The sequence below is a fragment of the Rhinoraja longicauda genome, chromosome 22, assembly GCF_053455715.1.
Source record: "Rhinoraja longicauda isolate Sanriku21f chromosome 22, sRhiLon1.1, whole genome shotgun sequence".
NCBI classification, from domain to species: Eukaryota; Metazoa; Chordata; class Chondrichthyes; order Rajiformes; family Arhynchobatidae; genus Rhinoraja; species Rhinoraja longicauda.
In genome coordinates, this window is record NC_135974.1 from 16,446,663 (window position 1) to 16,472,095 (window position 25,433).

Sequence of the window (25,433 nt, forward strand, 5' to 3'; positions counted from 1 at the left end):
CGCCAAAGGTTTGGACAATTAATCCTGAAGCAGTGCAGCTTAGGAATCTAAATTTAAGTAATTCAATGAAAATGTAAAAATACAAGGAAAAAAGCCGTCAAGCCACTAAATTGTGGTAAAAACACATTTGATTCACTCATTCACCTTCAGGAAAGGAAACCTGCTATCCTTGCCCAGTCTCAACTCCACGTGCTTCCACACCCATGTACGGTTGACTTTATAAACACAAAATGCTGGAGTAACTCAGCGGATCAGGCAGCATTTCTGGAGAAAATGGATAGGTGACATTTCAGGTCGGAAACCTTCTCTAGCTAGAGTCGTGCAGCAGGGAAATAGGCCCTTCGGCCCAACTTGTCAATGCTGACCTACGTGCCCCATCTATAGTCCCATCTGCCTTATTTTGGCCCATATCCCTCTAAACCTTTCCTATCTCTAAACCTGTCTAAATGTTTCTTAAAAGTAGCAATGGTTAACAAAGCTAGATACGACGGTCAGAACCCTTCTATCTTTGGTATAAACCAGCATCTGTAGTTCCTTTCTATTATACGATGGTCGACTTTAAACTGAACATTTCAGGACAATTAGGGATGAATAATAATTGCAGGCATCATGCATTATATACAGTCTTTTCTTTGAATGGATAGCACGCAACAAAAGCTTTTCACTGTACGACGGTGCAAGTGACAATAAACTAAAATAAACCGAAGTCCACTTGTCTGGAGCAAATAAATGAAAACAAAATATCTGTAGCAAGAGACAGTGGCGCAGAAGATAGAGCCGCTGCCTCACAGCACCAGAGACCCGCGTTTGATCTGCTGTCTGTGTGGAGTTTGCACATTCTCCCTGTGACCACGTGGGTCTCCTCTGAGTGCTCCGGTTTCCTCCCACATCCCAAAGACGTGTGGGTTTGTAGTTTAAGTTGCCTCTATAACATTGTTCCTAGTGTGTAGGGAGTGGATGAGAAATTGGGATAACGTAGCATGGCATGGACTAGATGGGCCAAAAGGTCTGTTTCCATGCTGTGTCTCCAAACTAAAGAGAAATAATTAACATTTCAACGCCCTTTCAACGTAACTAGGAAGCGTTTGAAGATGAAGCGTTGAGGATTGAAGGAGTCAGTGCTCTTAGGACAGTTTGAAAAAAATAAGTGCTGAAAGAACTCGACAGGTTAGCATCTATGGAGAACGTGGACAGATGATGTTTGGCATCAGGACTCTTCTTCAGACTCAGGACAGTTGCTTGGTGATTAATAGTAGAGCAATTCTCTCCCAGAATATTCCATATCATTGACCTTCATTCATATCCTTGGCTAAAGTGGTTTAAGATAATACTTGGTAAATCTGTACTGCACACACAGCGTCGTAAGTGCATTACAAAGCCACATTTCAAAAGGCCAACGCGTATAATATGCATCCAGACAGGTGCACTTATCCCATAAATATCCCATGGCACTTGGCTTTGGTAATTTAGCAAGATCGGGATTTAAAAATCCCTTCAGAAGTCATGAATAAGTTGAGAGAGTGCAGTGAATCCCTTGAGGTGACTGGATGCTGGAAAACCTGGAATGTGAGGAGCTTGAAGGGATTGATCGGAGCTGTACGCAGGAATGGGTATGAGAGCAATTAGCATAGTGATTTGGATGTGCTTCAGAAGCAAATGAGAATTGTATCGATTCGCAAATAGCGATTAGATTTTAAATTCTGCAATCTGTTTCCTTAAGGAAAACTTTGTGCTGATAATCTTCTTGTTGGGTATCCAATAATCAAACATAAAATGCAGTTGTACATTTTGGCAAAACCCCCACCAAATGCTGATAATCTTGTTCAGTATCTGAGTCAAACTTTATAAAGATGGTGGACTACATTCACCATGACACATTACCCCGACTGTCTGTCATCATTTTGTGAATGGAATTGAGCTGCCAGCAAGCTGCATAATTAATTCCGTCTCCCGTGCCTCTAACAGCAAGCGGACACCAAAGATTGGCACCGCATCGCTCGGGCTTTGTAAGAAAATTACAGTTTTTAGATGGAAAATAACCCGGCAGAAGACAGCTAATTCAGCATCACCACAATGGACTTCATTACAAGTTAACCCATGAGAGCATATTTCTCTCTCTATTTTGATCCACTGCTGATTCTCTGAAAGAAAGTTTGTTGTTGCTGCTTTGTAAAGAGAGGTGGTATCAACTGAGTTGTCATGATTTGGTTGAGAAGTGCCTGTCTGGGTATGATTGATCGGAGTCAGCTTGCTATCGTTAGGTGGGGAGTATTTGGGGGGCAAACCATTTTGGAACGGCCTAGCTGCTGCCTCACAGCGCCAGAGATATGGGTTCGGTCCTGACTTCGGATGCTGTCTGTGTGTGCAGTTTATACATTCTCCCTGTGACTGCGTGGGTTTCCTCTGGGCGCTCCAGTTTCATCTCTCAACTCAAAGACGTGCAGGTTTATAGCTTAATTGACCCCTGTTCATCCCCCCAGTGTAGAGGGACTGGATGCAAGAGTGGGATAACATGGAACTCCACGCAGACAGCACCCGTGGTCAGGATGAACCCGGGTATCCAGCACTGTGAGGCAGCAGCTCTACCAGCTGTGCACATAAATGATTCAGAACCAATTACTTTGATACCATACCAATAGGGAACATTAGAAATACAAGCAGGACTCGACAATTCTGATCTTGTTAGGCACAAAATGCTGGAGAAACTCAGCGAGTCAGGGAGCATCTCTGGAGAAAAAGAATAGGTGATGTTTCAGGTCAGAACCCTTCTCCAACGATTCGCTGAGTCCTTGCTGAGTTACTCCAGCATTTTGTGTCTATCTTTGGTATAAACCAGCATCTGCAGTTCCTTCCTCCACACTCATCCCCTGTACCTGCTTTGCCATTCAATAAGACCATGGCTGATCTTTTACCACCATCATTCTGCGGTAACACTGCATCCCTTGATTCTTCTGGAATATTCTAAAGTTCCGTGACTCTCTGGAAGGGAGAGTGCCAAAACTTCCCTCTGTGGAGCGGCAAAGAATCTTCTTATCTCAGCCCTGAATAGCTCATCCTTATTTTGAGACAGTGATTCTTGGTTCTAGAGAACCCAGCCAGCGGTTGGAAGTGTTGTTCAGTCGATGTTTAAGGTCACTAAACAGTCTTAATATATCAGGTACTTAGCGTACAGAGAAGATTTACGAAGATGTTTGCTGAGGGCCTGAGCTACAGAGAGAGGTTGGGCAGGCTAGGACTTTATTCCTTTGAGTGGAGGAGACTGAGGGGTGATCTTATAGATGTGCATAAAGTCATGAGGGGAATATATAGGGTGAACGCCCAGAATCTTTTTTCCCCCAGAGTTGGGGAATCAAGAGCTAGAGGGCATAGATTTAAGGTGAGAGGGGAAAGGTTTAATAGGAACCTGAGGAGAAACTGTTTTTCACACAGAAGGGGGTGGGTAGACAGAATGAGCTGCCAGAGGAGGTAGTTGAGGCCGGTACAATAACAATATTTGCATGGCACTTGGACAGGTACATGGATATTAATGCTTGAATGGTGCTGTATTGTCATATGTGCATGGCACAGTGAAAATCATTTTGCATAGATCACACATGCACGAGTTGCTATTTGGCACCATTTACAAAAGGATAAGAAAGGGTTGGAGATATATATATGGGCCATATGAAGGCAAATGGGATTGGCTTAGCTGAGGCATCTTGGTCAGCATGGACGAGTTGGGCCGAAGGGCCTGTTTCCGTGCTGTATGACTCTCTGCCTCTATCCACTGACTGTATTCCTTCACGATTAGCACTTGAAGAACAGTTCAGCTGGGGGTGGTTTCCGACATAAATCTTAACCTGTATTGGACCCGATGATGTCTGGCTTGGATATGGTATCGCAGTAATTGATATATACTTGTCAAATCTGTCACAGGAAAAATGTTAGAAGCTATTAAGCTATTATTAAATACATTGTGGCAGAACACAGAGAACTTCAAGGTCCTTGGGCAAAGTCAATATGGCTTTGTGAAGGGGAAATTGATTAATTTATTCACTCCTCTATCAAAGTAACATTGCTTAACGGGGGATCCATGGTTTTCAGGAGTTGTCTAGTAAGGGGCTGTAATAGATGTTAATGCAGACCATAAAAGCTCATAGTTCAGGAGTACCATATTGTTGTGGGTACAAAGTTGGCTAACAGGAGCAAGCAAACAAAAAAGGCTTGGGAGATACCTCATATAAACAGGCTCCAGCCCATTGTCCATGCCATCCATGCATCACCCGTTCACAGATTCCACTTTCATATCCACTACCTACACACAAGACACAATTTACAGAGGACCAATTAACCTACAAACCTTTGTCCTGCTTCTGCTCTCTCCCAGCTTTCTTCCATCACACCCCCTCCCCACCATCAGTCTAAAGAAGAGTCCCAACCGAAACGTCACCTATCCATGTTCTCCAGAGTTGCTGCCTTGCTTTCTCCTGCATTCTCCCCATAACCTTCACTAATCAAAACCTAGCAATCCCTGCTTTAAAAATACCCAACGACTTGTCCTCCACAGCCGTCTGTGGCAATTAATTCCAAAGATTCACCACCCTCTAGTAAATAAATTCCTCCTCATCTCCACTCTACAAGTACGTTCTTTTATTCTGAGGCTGTGCCCTCTGGTCCGAGACTATCCCACCAGTGGAAACATCCTCTCCACATCCATTCTATCTTGGCCTTTCATTATTTGAGGCAGAATCCCTGGAGATCATGGAGGGTGCTGCCTGACCACCTGAGTTGTATCAGCACTTTGTGTCTTTCAAATGTAAACAAGGGAGCACAAAAACCCAGGCTTCCCTTTTAAAGAATTTTAGTCTGCCCAGTTAGCAAACATTTAGTAAATAACATAAATATAATAAAAAGGAACTGCAGATGCTGGTTTATAAGGTGGACACAAAATGCTGGAGAGCGCAGCAGGTCAGGCAGCATCTCTGGAGAATGTCAATGGGTGACATTTTGGATCGGGACGCGTCTGCAGACTGACTAAGGCTGGAGAATAGGAAGCAAGGAAAGGCCATGACAATTTAGTTAATGATTCGATGCTACATCAAAGTTTTATTTAATTCACCTTGTCAATTAATTAAGATTTTGTTCGCAACAAGGTAGGGAATATTTTTGGAAATGATCTTTCAAACACAGATTTGAGAAAACCAGTGACTGAAGAAGGGTCCAGACCCAAAATGTCACCTGTCCGTTCCCTCCTCAGATGCTGCCTGAACTGCTGAGTTCCTCCAACACTTTGTGTTTCGCTCAAGATTCCAGCCTCCTTAGTCTCTTGTGTTGAGATTCAACAGTCTTTTTCATTGGGTTAGTGGGAAGGAGTCAGTGAAATAAACAAGTTATTTAAAATGGAAAAACATCTCTTAAGCACCTGTGTTTTTCCATATGATAACAAAGTCCCTTGGATGAATGACTAAACGTTTCAGCTTGAATGCTTCAGTTTGTCAATTTAATTAATTGTGTCCTTTCTGGAAGGAGGTTGACTATCTTCTGACTTGTCTGACCATCCATTCAACTGGTATTCCTTTGAAACCTAAGGGCTTACTGGGCCTCCTACCCTACATTTTTTCACATGACAAAAGATTAGAGTCATACAGCGTGGAAACAGGCTCTTCGGCCCAAATTGCTCATACCGACCAAGGTGCCCATCTGCACTAGTCCCACCTGGCCCCATTTGGTCCATATCCCTGTAAACCTTTCCTATCTATGTACCCGTTCAAATGTCTTTTAAATGTTGTTATAGTGCCTGCCTCAACTATTTCCTCTTGCAGCTTGTTCCACATACAATACCCACACCCTGTGAGTGAAAAGGTTGCCCTTCAGGTTCCAATTGGACGGCACAGTGGCTCAGCAGTAGAGTTGCTGCCTTACAGCACCAGATATTCAGTTTTGATCCCGAGTACGGGTTCTATCTGCACAGAGTTTGTACTTTCTCTCTGTAACCACGTGGGTTTCTTCTGGGTGCTCTGGTTTCCTCCCACATTCCAAGGACGTGCATGTTCGTTAGTTAATCGGCTTCTGTAAATTGTCCCTAGTGTGTAGGGTAGAACTAGTGTATAGATGATCGCTGGTTAGCGCGGACTCATTGGACCCAAGGGCCTGTTTCTACACTGCATCTCCAAACTAAACTACAATTTTGCCCCTCTCACCTTAAACTTACGTCTTCTGGTTCTTGGTTTTTCTACTCTGGGTGAAAGATTCTGTGCACCTATCTATTTCCTTCATGATCTTGCATGCCTCTGTCAGATCACCCCTCAGCCTTCTGCGCTCCAAGGAATAACGTCCTACCCTGCTTAACCTCTCCATATAGTTCAGGTCCTCAAGTCTTAGCTGCGTTCTTGTAAATCTTCTCTGCACTCTTTCCAGTTTTCCGACATCTGCCCTAAATTAGGGTGACCAAAACTGAATACAATACTCCAAATGTGGCCTTGTACAACTGTGACATAACATCCCAACTTTTACACTCAATGTACTGACTGATGAAGGCCAATGTGCCAAAAGCCTTCTTGGCCACTCTGTCTACATGTGACCCCACTTTCAGGAAACTATGTATGTGCATTCCTAGATCTGTCTGCTCCACAACACTCTCCAGGCCCCTGCCCTGGTTTGAGTTCCCAAAGTGCAACGCCTTACATTTATCTGCATTCTTTAGGAACCTAACTTCTTTCTTAAGTGGGGAAGCCTGTACAGATGGAATCTGTAATCATCAAAAGGTCTGGGGAGAGGATGGAAATGTGATAGAGGATCAGCTAAGATAATGTTCTTTGTTGATGCATGAATAAGGGCCGAATGGCCTATTTCAGTTCTCGTTTTCTACAGTGCCCTCCATACTGTTTGGGACAAAGACCCATCATTTATTTATTTGCCTCTGTACACCACAATTTGAGATTTGTAATAGAAAAAATCACATGTGGTTAAAGTGCACATTGTCAGATTTTAATAAAAGCCATTTCTATACATTTTAGTTTCACCATGTAGAAATTACAGCAGTGTTTATACATAGTCTCCCCATTTCAGGGCACCTTAATGTTTGGGACACAGCAATGTCATGTAAATGAAAGTAGTCATGTTTAGTATTTTGTTGCATATCCTTTGCATGCAATGATTGCTTGAAGTCTGCGATTCATGGACATCACCAGTGGCTTAGTGTCTTCTCTGGTGATGCTCTGCCAGGCCTGTATTGCAGCCATCTTTAGCTTATGCTTATTTTGGGGGCTAGTCCCCTTCAGTTTTCTCTTCAGCATTTAAAAGGCATGCTCAATTGGGTTCAGATTGGGTGATTGACTTGGCCACTCAAGAATTGACCATTTCTTAGCTTTGAAAAACTCCTTTGTTGCTTTAGCAGTATGTTTGGGGTCATTGTCTTGCTATAGAATGAACCGCCATCCAATATGTTTTGAGGCATTTGTTTGAAATTGAGCAGATAAGATGTGTCTGTACACTTCAGAATTCATTATGCTATTACCATCAGCAATTGTATCATCAGTGAAGATAAGTGAGCCAGTACCTTCAGCAGCCATATATGCCCAGGCCATAACACCCCCACCACTGTCTTTCACAGATGAGGTGGTATGCTTTGTATCTTGGGCAGTTCCTTCTCTCCTCCGTACTTTGTTCTTGCCTTTTTCCAGAACTGTGGTTGCTCTTTTAAGTACTTCTTGGCAAACTGTAACCTGGCCATCCTATTTTTGCGGCTAACCAGTGGTTTGCATCTTGCCGGATAGCCTCTGTATTTCTGCTCATGAAGTCTTCTGCGGACAGTGGTCATTTGACAAATCCACACCTGAAGAGTGTTTCTGATCTGTCAGACAGGTGTTTGGGGATTTTTCTTTATGATAGAGAATTCTTCTGTCATCAGCTGTGGAGGTCTTCCTTGGCCTGCCAGTCCCTTTGCGATTTGTAAGCTCACTTCTTTCTTCTTAATGATGTTCCAAATAGTTGATTTTGGTAAGCCTAAGGTTTGGCTGATGTCTCTAGCGGTTTTATTCTTATTTCTCAGTCTCATAATGGCTTCTTTGAACTTTGGCACAACTTTGGTCCTCATGTTGATAAACAGCAATAAAAGTTTCCAAAGGTGATGGAAAGACTGGAGGAAAGACTAGGTGCTGAGAGCTCTCTTACACCTGCATTAAGGAGGCAATTAAACATACCTGAGCAATTGCAAACACCTGTGAAGCCATGTGTCCCAAACATTATGGCGCCCTGAAATGGGGGGACAATCCATAAACACAGCTGTAATTTCTACATGGTGAAATCAAAATGTATAAAAATACCCTTTAATAAATTCTGACAATGTGCACTTTAACCAAAACCACATGTGATTTTTTTCTATTACAAATCTCAAATTGTGGAGTACAGAGGCAAATAAATAAATGATGGGTCTTTGTCCCAAACATTATGGGGGGCACTGTAGGTAACTTTGAATGTTCATTTCTTTTACTTTATGCGTTTATTATTGATAAGGATAAAATAATTTGTTTCATAAAATGTTAATGTTTTGCAGTATTTCAATAAATTAATGATACGGTTACTGTAATTTTAATTAGAGGTTATCCATGGAAACAGTTAATTGCAGTAAAACAAAGCTATGTTAATATTTTATTAAAGGATTCGCACAGGGCCCTCAACAAAGGGCGGGCTAATTTGTGTTATCCCAGCCTCAAGTGAAAACATGAACTTGCACGATGTGACATTCACAATAGACCTTATAGTATAGTTGCTCCCCCTACCTACATCCCAACCCACACAAGCTACCCTCCTGCTGTGCTCCATGAAAGTGGGCGGATTTCAATTACTCATTTTATACAATGTTTGGAGAAACAGCGTCAGTCCTAGTACACTCAACATCGATCGCCTGAACCATTATTCGCAGATGAGATTATTTTAATTTGGCACAGCCATTGTGGGCCAAAGGGCCTGTTCCTGTGCTGTACTTTCCCATGTTCTGTAATTTCAGTTTTTTAAATCATTAAAAGTAACTATTTTGCCATAATTTGCAAAAGAAATTCCAAAGCCCCGTGATATGTGACAGTGTCTTTCTCGTTTTGGAATGCATCGCCACAGATGGTTGTGGAGGCCAAGGCAGTGGATATTTTTAAAGTGAAGATTGACAGTTTCTTGATTAGTACGAGTGTCAGGGGTTTTGGGGAGAAGGCAGGAGAATGGGGTTGAGAGGGAAGGATAGGTCAGCCATGATTGAATGGTGGAGTAGACTTGATGGGCTGAATGGCCCAATTCTGCTCGTAGAATGTATGAGCATTTTATATTGCAAACTCCACACGCAGACAGCATCCAAGGTCAGGAACGAGCCTGGGTCTCTGGCAAATGGAATTGCTACATTGCCACCTGGCATAAGATGCCTCCAGCTCTGCAAATCCAACCCTCCGGGCTCCCAAACTCTCGTTTGTATGTGCAGACTTTTCCCAAGTAGTGGCATAACTGGTAGCGCTGTTGCCTCACAGCGCCAGAGATCCTGATCTGGGGTGTTGTCTGTGTCAAGTTTGCACATTCTCTGTGTGACTGTTTGGTTTTCTTTAGAGTTTACTTTATTCTTTAGAGATATAGTGCGGAAACAGGCCCTTTGGCGTTCCGAGTCCGCACCGACTAGCGATCACCCCGTACAATAACACGATCACTAGAGTGTTTATGCTATCCTATTAGGGACAATTTACAATTTTACTGCAGCCAATTAACCTGAAAACCTGTAAATCTTTGGTGTGTGGGAGGAAACCGGAGCACCCGGAGAAAACCCACGCTGTTACAGGGAGAATGTACAAACGCATTACAGACAACACCCGTGATCAGGATCGAACCCAGATCTCTGGTGCGGTAAGGCAGCAGCTCTACCACTGAGCCAGTATGCCACCTGCATTCACTGTTGCCTCCGGGTTCCCCACTACCCTTACTCAAGACAAAAATATGCAGGTGTGTAGGATAATTGGGCCTCTGTAAAATTACCCCTAATGTGTAGGGAGTAGATTAAAAAGTGGAATAACATAGAACTAGTGTGAACTATTGCGACATTTAAAAAATGTTTAGACGGGTACATGGATAGGACAAGTTCACAGGGATATGGGCCAAATGCAGGCAGGTGGGACCAGTGTAGATGGGAAATGTTGTCCGGTGTGAGTGTTGGGCTGAAGGGCCTGTTTCCACACTGTAAGACTCTATGAGTGATTGACAATCGGCATGAACTCGGTGGGCCGAAGGCCTGCATCCATGTTGTATCTCTAAAGTAAAATAAAATATGTCAGAAACACAAGAACGTCCTTTATTCACAGTGCATGGGTGAGGGGATTTGCTCCCAGTACCAAGTGATGACACTATTAATTCATTGAAATGGTGTCCTTGACTGAACTTCAAGTGTCAGTTCCTGACCAGAACACGTGCCTGCTGAGCATTAGCCAAGTCAGGAAGAGCCAAAAGCAATTAACTGAATTTCTAAACATCGAGAAGTTGGCTCCATGACAAAAGCTATTAAGGGGGAAAGAAATGAATAGAGCATTGATTTCAAAGTTACTGCAATTAAAGTGTATTTGTAATTGCTGAGATTTTAGTGCTCATTAACAGCAGAGACCAGGCCCTCCTCAAGGGGGCAGATAATCAATAGGGCAGCACAGTGGTGCAGCGGTAGAGCTGCTGCCTCACAAATGCCAGAGACCCGGGTTCAATCTTGACCTCGGGTGCTATCTGTGCGGGGTTTGTGTCCGTGTGTTTCCAGGGTTTCCTCCAGGTTCTCTGATATCCTCCCATATTCCAAAGACTTGTGGGTTTGTAGGTTAATTGGCCATTTGTAAATTGCCCGTCGTGCGCAGGGAGTGGATGCGAAAGTAGAATATCATGGAACTGGTGACTACTGGTCGGCGTGGACTCGGTCGGCCGACGGGCCGGTTTCCATGCTGTATCTCAAACGTTCCTCTGCCAGGTCTGGCATGTGTATAATCTTTCCAATGGAGATTTGAGCCTCCATGCAAGACCAAAGGAGAAAGCCTTTAAGTGGATTATCTTCTGAGTGTATGACTTATATTAATGATCCAAAGTTAATTAAACGTTTAAAGTGCAATAGAATATCGGAAGGGGCTATGAAAATGATTGCTTTCTTTACAGAATACAGAATACAGAGCTTTATTTGTCATTCGGTACCGAGGTACCGAACGAAATTACGTTACCAGCAGTCACACAAAAAAAAAAGAACACAAGACACATAACCCCAACACAAACATCCATCACAGAGACTCCAAACACCCCCTCACTGTGATGGAGGCAACAAAACTTCCGCTCTCTTCCCCACGCCCAAGTCCCCGCGGCCGAGCCGCACCGGGCGCTGAAACATCCCGCGGCCGAGCCGGGCGATGGAAGGCCCCGCGGCCGTACCGTGCGCAGCTAAGTCCCGCGGCCGAGCCTTTAGCATACCTTTAAAGGTGGTATCTGGATTTATTCTTTGGATTCTAGAATGTCCTTATATTTTCCCATGAACCATCCCATGAGGAACATCAATTAGTCATTTAGTTTTTAAAAAGACACATTGCGTCTCTGGAGAACTTTGATACGTGACATTTCAAGTCGGGACTCTTCTTCAGTCTGAAGAAGGGTCCCGACCTGAAACTTCACTTATCCATGCTTTCCAATGATGCTGCCTCACTGATGGAGTTACTCCAGCACATTGTGTCTTTTTTTGTGAAACAGCATTTGTAGTTCCTTGTATCCACATAGTCATTTAGTTCAGTTTGCAGACATAGCTTTGGAAACAGGCCATTCAGCCCACTGAGTACACATCAACTATCGATTACCTGTTCACACTAATTTTATGGAGACAATAGGAACTGCAGACGCTGGCTTACAAACAAACACCACTAGTTTAATGTTATCCCACTGCCACATCCAGTCCCTACACACTAGGGACCATTTTGGAGAGGCTGATTAACCTACAAACCGCACATCTTTGGGTTGTGGGACCTGCAGGAAATCATGAAGTAAAGTGCAGTAGAATATAGTGCAGTAGAATATAGTGCAGAGAGAATATGCAAACTTGATATATATGGCACCCATGGTCAGGATTGAACCCAGGTAGTACCTGCTTCAACTACCTCTTCTGGTAGCTTGTTCCATATACTTATCGCATTTTCAGCCCAGCGAATCCGCGCCGATCAGCGATCCCCGTGTACAAGCACTATCCTACACACTAGTAATAATTTTCGATCTTTACCAAAGCCAATTAACCTACAAACCTGTATGTCTTCAGACTGGGAGGAAACCGGAGTACCCAGAGAAAACAAGCGGTCAGAGGGAGAACAGACAGGACCCATATTCAGGATCGAAGCCGGGTCTCTGTCTCTCTAAGACAGCAACTCTACCACTGTGCCACCATTATGTTCAGGTTTATGTTCAGGATTTTTTTTTATGATGGTAAGGAAATTAAAGCTAACGTTTCTTTTTAATATACTTTGCAGTTAAAGAGTTGGAGCGTTGAAGAACTGCAGCGGAGGCTTGCCTCGCTGGACCCCACGATGGAGCAGGAGATCGAAGAGATTCGACAGCGCTACCAAGCCAAGAGGCAGCCCATCCTCGACGCCATCGATGCCAAGAAACGGCGGCAGCAGAACTTCTGAGACGCTGCCGGAAGTCCTCACCATTAGGGTGATGCGCTGAGCTTAGAGTCACACTTGCTCAGGGCTCTGCGAAGAAGCATTGTTTCCAAAGCACATGTACACACATGCGTACGCACATACATGCACACGCTCGCACACACATACAACTGACTCTCACGCACATCCTATGGATTCACCACAACCTTTACTCTGATGGCACACACACACTCTTATGCGGAGTAACATCATGTTCCAATGCATATAGAGACACATGACACAGACCTATACTCATTTTCTCACACACATCTGCACACCAACATACAAAGGCAAGACACACACACTCAAACAAACACTGACTCTCATACAAACACGCATACAACACAAGAAACGCTCTCTTGTCGTGGACTAATAGGCAAGTTGCCCCTCTGTCTCAGGAGTCTTGCTTTTGGTTACGTGGCTGATAAAAGCCACCACCAGGATGAACATTGTTTTTATTTTATTTTTAAAAAAACTATTTTTCTAAAATATTTTTTTCCAGAAGCCATCATCACTCTGAGAGAAAACCTTAAGCTATATATTTTAAACAGATTAGAGGAGGCTCCCAGATTAACACTTTGCAATAAAACTACTGTATATCAGTGCTTTGGGATGAACCCCAGTCTCCACTTTTCCCTACCCAACCACTAAAGCCGAGGGTTCAACAGCAGATGGGACAACTGTATCCAAGATGTGAAATGGAATCAAACGTTAGGAAATCTTGGGTTCATATACTGAGAAACATACTGTGTCTCCTCAATATGCACAGTCGTGCAGCTGGTAGACCTGTTGCCTCACAGCGCCACACTCCCAGGTTCAACCCTGACCTTGGGTGCTGTCTGTGTGGAGTTTGCACGTTCTCCCTGTGACTGTGTGGGTTTCCTCCGGTTGCTCCCGTTTTCTCCCACATCCCAAAGACGTGCAAGTTTGTAGGTTCATTGGCCTTTGCAAATTGCCACTAGTATGTAGGACGTGGATGAGAAAGTGGGATAACATAGAACTAGTGTGATTGATAGTCAGCGTGGAATCGGTGGGCTGAAGGGTCTGTTTCCATGCTAAATTAAAATAAATATCCTCTCTTACAGTACTTTGTCTCTTGGTGTCCTCCACAACACAGGAGGTCCACTGATCATTGCTCGAAATGAGATAAAGGCACAACTAACTTTTATTAAAATCTGCATCCCTTTATCAGGTTCCTTCAGCTTTTTGAGCCTTGTGTACGGAGACCGCAGTGCGTGCTTTATCCAAGCATACTTAGACAGTTTCGACAAGTGGACTTGTCGCATGACCTGAGGATGCGATGGTATGCTTTGATAATGGAGAAATATTTTTGAGATGCAATCACTCAAGAATCTCTAGGGACGGCACAGTGGTGCAGCAGTAGAATTGCTGCCTTACAGCGACAGAGACACGGGTTCAAAGAAGGGTCTCAATTCGAAACATCACCCATTCCATCTATCTAGAGATGCTGCCTGTCCCGCTGAGTTACTCCATCATTGTGTGTCTACCCGGGTTTGATCCTGACAATGGGTGCTGTTTGTGTAGAGTTTGTACGTTCACCCCGTGACTACATGTTTTCTCCGGGTGCACCAATTTCTTCCCACATTCCAAAGACGTGCAGGTTTGTAGGTTAATTGGCTTCTGTTAATTGCCCCTTGTGTGTAGGATGCAAAACTGGGATAACATAGAACTAGTGTGATCGGGTGATTGTTGGTCGGTGTGGAATCGGTGGGCCAAGCGCCTGTTTCCACACTGCATCTCTAAACTAAATTAAATGTTGTTTACACAGCCCCAATTTGTTCCCTGCAAATAGCCACAAGCTGCAATGAAATAAAGTTAATACGATCTGTCTTTGGAGAGGTTGATTAAGAAACAAATGTTGACCAGGGTACCAGGGGAAATTTCCCCATTTCTTTGAAATGATTTTCTTCAGATCTTTTACCTTCAGCTGACAGAACAGATAGGGCCTCAGTTTAATGTTTCTGATAGTGTGGCGCTCTGTCACACTGCACAGGAGGCTTCACCATAAGTATTATATTTACTTTCTATATTGAGACCGGAACTCAAGACCATCTCACTGGAGATGAGATTGCTGACATCTTTACAAAGAAGTATCTGAAGATGCAGTGCACTTATCATGTCAAACCTTTCAGCTTGTAAAATGCTTCCATTCCTCAGCAGTTGGAGGAATTCTAGTTCCTTAGGCAGTTTTTGTCAACAGTGTAGTCCACAGCCGTGTTATTCCTCACAGGAACATAGGCACAAAGTGCTGGAGTAACTCAGCGGGTCAGGCAGCATCTCTGGAGAAAATGGATGGGTAACGTTTCAGGTTGGGACCATTCTTTAGACTGCGTCGGTCGGGACTGGCTGAAGAAGGATCCCAACCTAAATCTTCACCTATCCTTTTTCTCCAGAGATGCTGCCTGACCCGCTGAATTACTCCAGCACTTTGTGTCTGTCATCATTCCTCACACAGCACTGCTGTGATAACAGTATCACCCACTTGATCTTCTTCTTCGTGCAGTCTTGTATTGCGTCAATCCGCTCTATAATTCCTCACACTCAGACTGTTTTTTATACAAAATTGTTAAACTACATAGTGTTTTGAAAGGTATGGCCTACATTTTTACACGGAGCTCGCCAACAGAAAGCATTCCTTCATGAACTGTGCAGCTGACTAACTTTTATAAGCAAATTTTATTCTTATCTTAGTTTCAGCATCCATGATTACCTTAAGTGCTCACTTTCCATTGCCAACTTTATTATCAAAGTGGAACCTGCCCAGTCAGTAAGCTTTGAAACATTGATAGAGGAGAACAATGAATTACTTAACAGTTTATTTTCTGTTTTTGACCAGCAGACCTGCTTTTTGTCAAGCACCATTTACTTTACAATCTGACTGAGTTCTCGTTGGGTTGGGATCTGCTGAAAGTCAATAACATGGGCTTCATTCTCCGCTTCGGACTCTGAGAATGCCTGAAGAAAGGTCCCATCACAAAACTTCATCCATCATTTTTTTCTCCAGAGATGCTGCTTGACCCGCTGAGTTACTCCAGTACTCCGTGTCTATCTTTGCAGCTCCTTGTTTCTATATTTCTTTCTCAGTGACACCTTTTTGGTCAAATTTGGTGTTATCAACTGATTGCCAGTTGAAAAGCTTTTTGGGAAGAGTGTTCTGTACTTCTACTTTGTTTTCAGGGAAGAAGTGTTAATTTCTTCATTTTCTATAGATTGGAAAATCTCCCATGTTGTTGCTTGTTCTGACCCCCCCACGCCTCTCAGTAGCAGCGTCTCAATTCTTTCTGGCACAGTGGCAGAGTTGGTCGAGCCGCTGCCTCTCAGTGCCAGAGACCTGGATTCAATCCTGATCTTGGCTGCTGTCTGTGTGGGGTTTGCAAGTTCTGCCTGTGACTGACTAGCTTTCATCTGGGTGCTCCAGTTTCCTCCCACATCGCAAAGATGTGTGGGTTTGAACATGTTTGGTGTCTGAAAATTCCCCCTAGTGTACACGGAGTAGGTGAGAAACTGGGATAACGTAGAACTAGAGTAAACGGGTGACCAATGGTTGGCATGGACTCGGTGGGCCAAAGGGTTTGTTTCCATGCTGTGTTTCTAAACTAAACTATGGAAGTTCCAATTGACACTTAGCATAAGGCATAGGAGCAGAATTTGTCCATTCGTCCCATCGAATCTGCTCCGCCATTTGATCATGACGTGATGCTCTGCCATGTAGCACCACTGCCAGTTTTCATGACGCCACCCGTAAGTGTTTTCTCTCTAACCTCTCAGTCAAGTCCTTCACTCATCAACAAGGACCCCATTGAGATCACATTAACTAACTCCACAAAGTGGACTTCAAAAGATCCGCGAGGAATGCCGTCAAGCTTTGGAAAGTGTAGGAAATCATTTCACTCCCAAATCATAGAGTCATACAGCTGGAAAAAGGCCCTTCATCCCAACTTGTCCACGCTGACCAACATGCTCCGTCTGCACTAGTCCCACCTGCCTGTGTTTGGCTCATATCCCTCTAAACCTATCCTATCCATATACCTGTCTACATGTTTCTTAAACGTTGTGATAGTACCTTCCTCAACTACCTCCACGAGTAGCTCGTTGAATACATCCACCATCCTTTGTGTAAAAAGGTTAACCCCTCAGGTTCCTATTAAATCTTTTTCCCCTCACCTTAAACCAATGTCCTGTGGTTCTCGATTACCCTACTCTGGACAAAATACTCCATGCGTTTACCCAATCTATTCCTCTCATGATTTGTACATCTCTATAAGATCACCCCTCATCTTCCTGTGCTCCTGTGTCCTAGCCTGCTCAACCTCTCCCTATAACTCAGACCCTTTAGTCCTGGCAACATCTTCGTAGATCCTGTGCACCCTTTTCAGGTTGACAACATCTTTCCTATAACATGGTGCCTCAATACAACACTCTAAATATGGCCTCACCAACGTCTTATAAAACTGCAACTTGACCTCTCAACTTCTATACTCAACACTCTGATGAATAAGTGTCTTGATGTTCTGTGGATCATCCTCTAACATTTGGCTTTCATTCATATCCTGGAATACCATGCATGCTGTAATCAATGGAAGTTGAGATGGGCAACATAACCTATGTATTGAGCCTCTTTGGCTTATATCAGTGAGGATGCAGGAATGATGTTGAGGATTCTAGTAATGCAGCATCCTATTGACAAAATGCTTCCCCTTGAGTTTTTTAATTAATTGCCAACGTGCATTTAACACGTACGATGTTCAGGGTGGCATAGTGGCGCAGTGGTAGAGTTGCTGCCTTATGGCATTAGAGACCCAGGGTGGATCCTGACTACGGGTGCTGTTTGTACGTTCTCCCTGTGACCATATGGGTTTTCTCCGGGTACTCCGGTTTCCTCCCACACTCCAAAAACCGTGCAGGTTTGTAGCTTAATTGGCTTCTGTAAATTGTCCCTAGTGTATGGGATGGAAGTTGTGCATGGATGATCACCGGTCGACACAGACTTGGTGGGCGGAAGGGCCAGTGTCCACGCTGTATCTCTAAAACAACAACAATGTGCCAACTCTTCGCCTAATAGTTGTATAATATATTTCATTTCTAAAACCCAGACACACTGTAGCAATCGGTCGTGAATTAAATCTGCCATTTTTTAATGAGAACGGCATCTTTTTTATATTCTGGGCAAAAATGTAAAAATCTAAGCAACCAGTATATGTTTTAAAGTTATGTGCTCCCATCACAAGTCCATTCTCTGATCAATGATTCTGGGGACTCTGAAATAGTTGGCTTATTTAATGGAATTAGTAGAGTGCACATTTAATCTGCACTTTTCCCTCAAGGCAGTGAAGTAGCATGTGAAATGCAGCAGCAGTTGGAAGCAGACTTTCCCTCGCCAACCAGGGATTTGATTTCTTACATTTGTTTGGTTCATGTCACATGAGAGGCGAGTAACAAGAGAGCGGAGACTAGAGTGATCTGATTTTGAATTCAGTTAGCTGTTTTGTGTCAGCTTTTGCTGGTTATTAATGTAAGCTAAGGGCAGGTGCTCTACTTTGAAGGCAGGTTATTCCTGACAGCAGTGAAAATCACCTGACAATTTGAATACATCTTGCCTAACGGGTAAAAAGTGAATGTATTGTAAATGTTTTTAAAAAACAACCAATGGTAAAGAGGCAACTTTCATTCATAATGCATACCCCCATTATGTGCACATTCTCTGTTGACTGATCCTTCTTGCAACGTGCAATTCTTAAATCTTACTATCTGATCTCAAACTAGTAATATTGCCTCTGCTTATGGCTCCACTGGTGCAGCAGTAGAGTTACTGCCTTGCAGCACCAGAGACCTGAGTTCGACCCGACTACAGTGCTGTCTGTACTGAGTTTGTATGGTCTCCCTGTGACTGCGTGGGTTTTCGCCGGGTGCACCAGTTTCCTCCCACATTCCAAAGGCGTGCAGGTTTGTAGTTTAATTGGCTTCTGTAAATTGGCCTTAGTGTCGGATGCAAAACTGGTATAACATAGAACGAGTGTGTGGGCTGTTTTCATGCTGTATCGCTAAACTAAACTAAAACTAAGCTCTTAGCTGTTGATCGAAGACTGAGTGTGTCGAAATTCCTGATCTTCTCCCCAAACTTTTCTTCAACCAATGACTTGGTACAATTATCCCTTTTTCCCACAACATGAATGAATACATGCAGTCACCAAGTGTCTGAAAATAATCTTGACATGCATTAAAGATAACATTGCTTTAAGTCGATTAATTAATTTCATAAAATAATAAAGAGAACATATTTATTTCTTCAAATGGAGTTTGCCCATAAAGGGAAGGAATAATCAAAAATTAAAGCAATGGGGCAGCACAGTGGCGTAGCAGTAGAGTTGCTGCCTCACAGTGCCAGAGACCCTGGTTTGATCCTGACACAGTGCTGTGTATAGAGAGGTTGTACATTCTCCCTGTGACCACGTGGGTTTTCTCCGGGTGCTCCGGTTTCCTCCCACATTCTGAAGACGTGAAGTTTTGTAGGTTATTTGGCTTCAGTAAAAATTGTAAACTGTCCCTAGCCTGTAGGATAGTGCTAGTGTATGGGGTGACCACTGATGAGCCTGTTTCTGCACTGTATCTCTAAACTAAACTAAAGGTGGTGTGCACCAACTCATTGCCTTAAATATATTGCTCCTTTTGCCTTGGGTTCTTTACTTAGTTTATGTTCAATCTCTGAGTTCGAAATACCAGTCCAGCTGAGACTCCCTCAAAATTATGAATGTCTATTAAATCTCTCCTGAGCTTAGTTACTCTGCGAGAAGAATGATCATGTGTGTTCACCTGATGTAAATCTCTACACTGTACAGTTTTGTTTCTTATGTTCCCGACCCAAAAAGGTCGCCTATCCATGACCTCCAGAAATGCTGGTGAGTTACTCCAGCAGTTTGCATCTTTCCTCGGTAAAACATCATCTGCAGTTCATTATTTCCACATATTCCTGCACTTTGTGTTCTACGCAAGATTCCAGTATCTGCAGTTCCTAGTATCTTCTCTCTGATATTACAACAACCTTGCTAATGTGTTCAAAGTCTTTTGAATGGTATACAAGGATTTGTTTAGGTGGTTTGTGTCTCTTTCTACAGAACTTCTATATCTTTATGTTGACTTGCTTTAAAATATCACTTCTGATTCATTTTTCTGATATTGGGGGTGAGGCCAGGAGGAATTGCACTGCCACTCAGTTTTGTTGTGAAATGCAAGTCCAAACTTGTAGTTAACTGGGTGGGGAGAAGGATCGGTTAAATTAAAATGGGGACTGTTTGAACAGCAGTACAGAAGGGCGGCTGGTAGAACCGCTACCTCACAGCGCCAGAGACCCAGGTTCGATCCTGACCTTGAGTGCTGTCTGTTTGTGGAGTGTGCACGTTGTACCTGTGGCCATCTGCTCCACTTTACCCCCACATCCCTGAAGTGCGGGTTTGCAGGTTAATTGGCCTTTTGTAAAATTGCTCCTGGTGTGCAGGGAGTGGATGAGAAAGTGGGATATCATAGAACTAGTGTGACCGGGTGATCGATGGTCGGCATGGACTCGGTGTTTTGAAAGGCCTTTTTCCATGCAGTATTTCTAAACAAAATCAAATCCATTTCTAAAAATCAGTGAGACTTTACCATACTGCTGTCAATTTGCTAAGGCCTAGCCTATATTATTACATTCCTTTTCATAAAAGCACTGAGATGGAAAGACATTAATATTTTGACTTTCCAATTTAAAAACTTAAAAGTATTTCAGAGATATATCATCACAGCAGGTTGTGGTCATTTGGAATGGAGATCAAAGCAGTCAGGTTTTTTTTCCTGTGTGCATATTATGTAAAATGTTCAGTTTAGATGTGTATGTGGATGAAGAAGTTTGTAAATTTTACTGTCTTTTTATTCCGATTTAATGTTACAGCCACTGTTTTACTGTATTTGACAGCGATAATGTCATTAAAGAAAGTTGTTGAGAAATGTTTGACGGGGTGTTTCTTAATCCGAAAAAGCATAGCGAGACTGCAAAATGGATCTTAATTCCATGAAGCCAATTGTGTCCTGACCAGCAAAAGGCTGGAAACGTGAGCAAAAAACAAAATGGAGGCAGTGCGGACAGGGGGTGGCGTTGATGTTCAGTAGGTCCGTCCGCTGTAACAAATCCATTCTAAAGACCGTAAAATTGCGGGTTTATGTCTAGAGGAGGACACACTGAACATCTGGATTATTGTGAGCACTTTTGCCCCATATCTGAGGAAGGATGTGCTGGTATGGAGAGGGTCCAGAGGAAGTTTACGAGAATGATCCCGGGGATGATTGGGTTAACATATGATGAGTGTTTGACGGCACTGGACCTGTACCTGCTGGAGCTTAGAAGGATGAGGGGGGGGGCATTGAAACTTACAAAGCCTGGATAGAGTGGATGTGGAGAGGATGTTTGTGCTGGTGGAGAGTAGAACCAGAGGGCACAGCCTCAGAATAAAAGGATTGGACATTTAGAAAGATGATGATTAATTTATTTCGCCAAGGGGGTGGTGAATCTGTGGAATTCATTGCCACAGATGACGGTGGAGGTCAAGTCAATGGATATTTTTAAGGTGTAGATTGACAGATAATTGATTAGTAAGGGTAACGAGGATTATGGGGAGAAGGCAGGAGAATGGGGTTGAGAGGGAAAGATAGATCAGCCATGATTGAATGGTGGAGTAGACGCGATGGGCCAAATGGCCTAATTCTGCTCCTCTGACTTATCAACGCTGAATAAAATAGACCATGTTGAAGGAGGAGCAGCTAAATCTCTGCCTCACTTTGAAGGGCTATTCTAGGTGGTGGTGAGGGAGGAGGAGGTGTAGGAAGGTAGTGTATCTCCCATGGTTGAAGGGGAAAGTGCCTGGGACTAGAGAGGGTTGGGTAGGGAGGGATAAGTGGTGCAGCTGGTAGAGCCGCTGCCTCACAACGCCAGTGACCCGGGCAGAGTCCCGGGTTCAATCCTGACCTCAGGTGCTGTCTGTGGGTTTTGCACGTTATCCCTGTGACCGCATGGGTTTGTCCGAATTTCTGGTTTCCTCCCACATCCCAAAGATGTGCAGGTTTGTAGGTTGATTGGCCCTCTGTAAATTCCCCCTAGAGTGTAGGATAGTGCTAGTGTATGGGGTGATGGCTGGTCAGCACAGTCTCGGTGGGCCGATGGGCCTGTTTCCAGACTATCTCTGGAGCCTAAAGTAAAGTCCCACTTCTCTTTTGAACACTTTGTTTGAACCCGACTCCATTATCACCCCCAACCGCTCACTGTGATCCTGACCTCGCTCGGGTGCTGTCTGTATGGAGTTTGCACGTTCTCCCTGAGACCGCTTGGGTTTTGTCCGGGTGCTCTGATGTGCTCCCACAGACATGCGGGTTTGCAGGTTAATTGCCTACAATCCCACATAAGACTGCCCCTTGTGTGGAGGGAGTGGATGAGAAAGTTGGATAACATAGAGCGGGTGATAGATGGTTGGCGTGGATTCGGTGGGCCCAAGAGCCTATTTCCATGCTGTGTCTTTCAACCGATTGATCAAACAAGTGGACTAGGCTGTCACGGGTAGAGTGGTCCCTGCAGAAAGCGGAACGAGGCGGGGAGGTTGGGGAGAAGAGGGGAAGTCATGACTGGTTGGAAGAAGTGGTGGAGTCTGGTGGGGCAAGAGATGAAGACCAAGGAAACTCCATCTGTGCTCTGTCTGAGGAAAGGGACTTGCAATGGGCACAGTCAGGGTTCCCCATTCAAAATTACAAATAGATTATAAGTTGATTCCTGTTGCTGGGCCATTACAACAATGACGTCCCATCGACAGAGCTTTGGGACATCCTTAAAGTGTCACGAGGGATGTCACATAAATGCAGGTTGGTGTTTATATCTGACAGCATCTGTTGTAAAATTCTGCCTGACTTGGTCTCTGTAAAATAACAAAATCCAAGTGTGTAAGAAGGAACTGCAGATGCTGCTTTAAACCGAAGATAGACACAAAAAGCTGGAGTAACTCCAAGTCATCAGTAATGGTCTATATTTAGCATGTCCTGCCCACAAGCTCCTGCCATTGATGCTTCAGGGCCTACAGTAAATCTGAAGAGTCTGGTCTTGTAATAATATCAGTTTTATATGGAATCTCCTTGTTTCGTGACAGTCATTAACACTCAATGTAAGTAAGACACAAAGGACCCGCTGAGTTACTCCAGTACTTTGCATGATTTGCTTATTGACATTTATTATTTATTCCCGTTCCCTATGGATTCAGCAGAGATCAACTATGATTTTTAAGAAAAATGAGATGTAAATTTGTAAAGCAGAAAACGCTGGAAACACTCAGCAGGTCAGGCAGTGCATGTGAAGAGAGAGCATGTCAGGTGTCCTTCATCAGCTGATGGACATTCAGCGGGCTGCTCTCCTGCCTCCAAAGTTCAGACTTTGAGTCTCAGTTCCAAAGCTTGCAGAGATAAATTTCACCGATTGATTAGATTAGAGATACTGCATGGAAGTAGGCCCTTCGGCCCATCGAGACTATGCCGACCATTGTTCGCTCGTTCACACTAGTTTATTATCATATCATATATATACAGCCGGAAACAGGCCTTTTCGGCCCACCAAGTCCGTGCCGCCCAGCGATCCCCGCACATTAACACTATCCTACACCCACTAGGGACAATTTTTACATTTACCCAGCCAATTAACCTACATACCTGTACGTCTTTGGAGTGTGGGAGGAAACCGAAGATCTCGGAGAAAACCCACGCAGGTCACGGGGAGAACGTACAAACTCCTTACAGTGCAGCACCCGGAGTCAGGATCGAACCTGAGTCTCCGGCGCTGCATTCGCTGTAAAGCAGCAACTCTACCGCTGCGCTACCGTGCCACCCTTAAGTATGTTTAGACTAAACATACAGCACGGAAACAGGCCCTTCGGCCCACCAGGTCTGCGCCCAGCATTGATCACCCGCTCAAACCAGTTCTATGTTAACTCACTATCATATCCACTTCCTACACACGAGGAGCAATTTACAGAGGGCCAATTAGCCTGCAAACCCACACGTCTTTGGGATGTGGGAGGAAACGTGCAAGCTCCACACACAGACGGCACCTGAGATCAGGATTGAACCCGGGTCTCCGGCACCGAGAGGCATTGTCTCTACCCGCTGTGCCACTGGGGCATCCTTATTTAGTTTAGTTTATTGTCACGTGTACTGAGGTACAGTGAAAAACTTTTTGTTGCCTGCTATCCAGTCTGTGGAAAGACTATACGTGATTACAATCGAGCTGGCCTCAGTGTCCAGATACAGGATGAAGGGAATAATGTTTAGCGTAGGATAGTCCGATGAAAGATAGTCCAAGGGTCTCCAATGAGGTAGATGGTAGCTCAGGACCCCTCTCTAGTTGGTGATAAGATGATTCAGTTGCCTGATAACTGCTGCGAAGAAGGTTACCTGTCAGCAGGAATTAAAGATCCCAGGACACTATTTTGAAGATATGGAGAGTTCTCTTTCTGTCTAATTGTCCCTCAGCCACCATCATTAATGACTTCCAACACAGTTACCAGCAGCTGGGAAAGGCAGACAGGAGGAGATGTCAGGCAGCCAGGTACTAATGTGGGAAAAGCATGTGACAGACAATCTCTCTCAAAGCTGACAAATCACTTCACACAGATCTTGCTCAGTTAATAAAATTTCACGTTCGTTTGCATGCTAATGAACCATTTCAAGCTAATTCCATTGCCTTGTGTTCCCATGTGAATGGGAATTAAAAGAAAAATCTGTAGCTCATTATATCAGAAGCAGGCACATCAATTCATCACACAGCTGCAGTGTGATAATCAATCACATCCTCTCTCTGTAACCCTACACCTGAATTATAATTTGCTGTTGATATCTAACCTTGTTCTGGGTTAGAGTGTAGACACAATGAACTGCAGATGCAGGTTTACAAAAAAAAGTACCAAGTGCTGGAGTAACTGGGAAGGCACAGTGGCGCAGCTGGTAGAGCTGCTGCCTCACAGTGCCTGAGACCCAGGTTTGATCCTGACTTCAGGTGCTGTCTGTGTGGAGTTTGCATGTCCTCCCTGTGACCGCATGGGTTTCCTCCCACATCGCGAAGTGGTGCAGGTTTGTAGATTAATTGGCCTATGTACAATTGTCTCAAGTGTGTAGGGAGTGGATGAGAGAATGGAATAACATAGAACTAGTGTGAATGGATGATCGATAGGTGGCATGGACTCGGTGGGCCAAAGGGCCTGTTTTTCAATCAGCCATGATCACAATGAATGGCGGTGCTGGCTCGAAGGGCCAAATGGCCTCCTCCTGCACCTATTTTCTATGTTTCTATGTTACCTCAATAGGCCCATGGTCAGGTTAAAGGACACAAGGTGCTGGAGTAACTCAGTTGGTAAGGCAGCATCTCTGGAGAATACAGTCAGGTGACATTTCGGGTCGGGACCCTTCTAGGCTATATTTTGCATTAAATGTTATTCCCTTTATCCTGTATCTGCACACTGTGGACATCTCGATTGGAATCATATATAGTTTTTCCACTGACAACAGCTCACAACAAAAGCTTTTCACTGTACCTCGGTACATGTGACAATAAACTACATTGAACTTCTGCAAACAAGGATGGGTTCCTGTATGCGTGTGCACCACACTGGAAGGATCATCCACCAACCAAACGGGAACAGTTTATGGGAAGATGGGCATAAAATGCTGGAGTAACTCGGTGGTTCAGGCAGCATCTCTGGACCA

At 44.0% G+C, this 25,433-nt stretch overlaps 1 protein-coding gene across 1 annotated transcript in view; it reads left to right on the forward strand.

Annotated features, from left to right (window-relative positions):
- LOC144604431 (serine/threonine-protein kinase 3/4) overlaps window positions 1–20,641 on the forward strand; it is a 130,016-nt gene extending 109,375 nt beyond the window's left edge. The window contains exon 11 of the mRNA XM_078418846.1: window positions 12,480–20,641. Within this exon, the coding sequence (XP_078274972.1) occupies window positions 12,480–12,638 (159 nt within the window). The 3' untranslated portion in view covers window positions 12,639–20,641. The remainder of the gene's footprint in view (window positions 1–12,479) is intronic.
- Window positions 20,642–25,433: the final 4,792 nt, after the last annotated feature.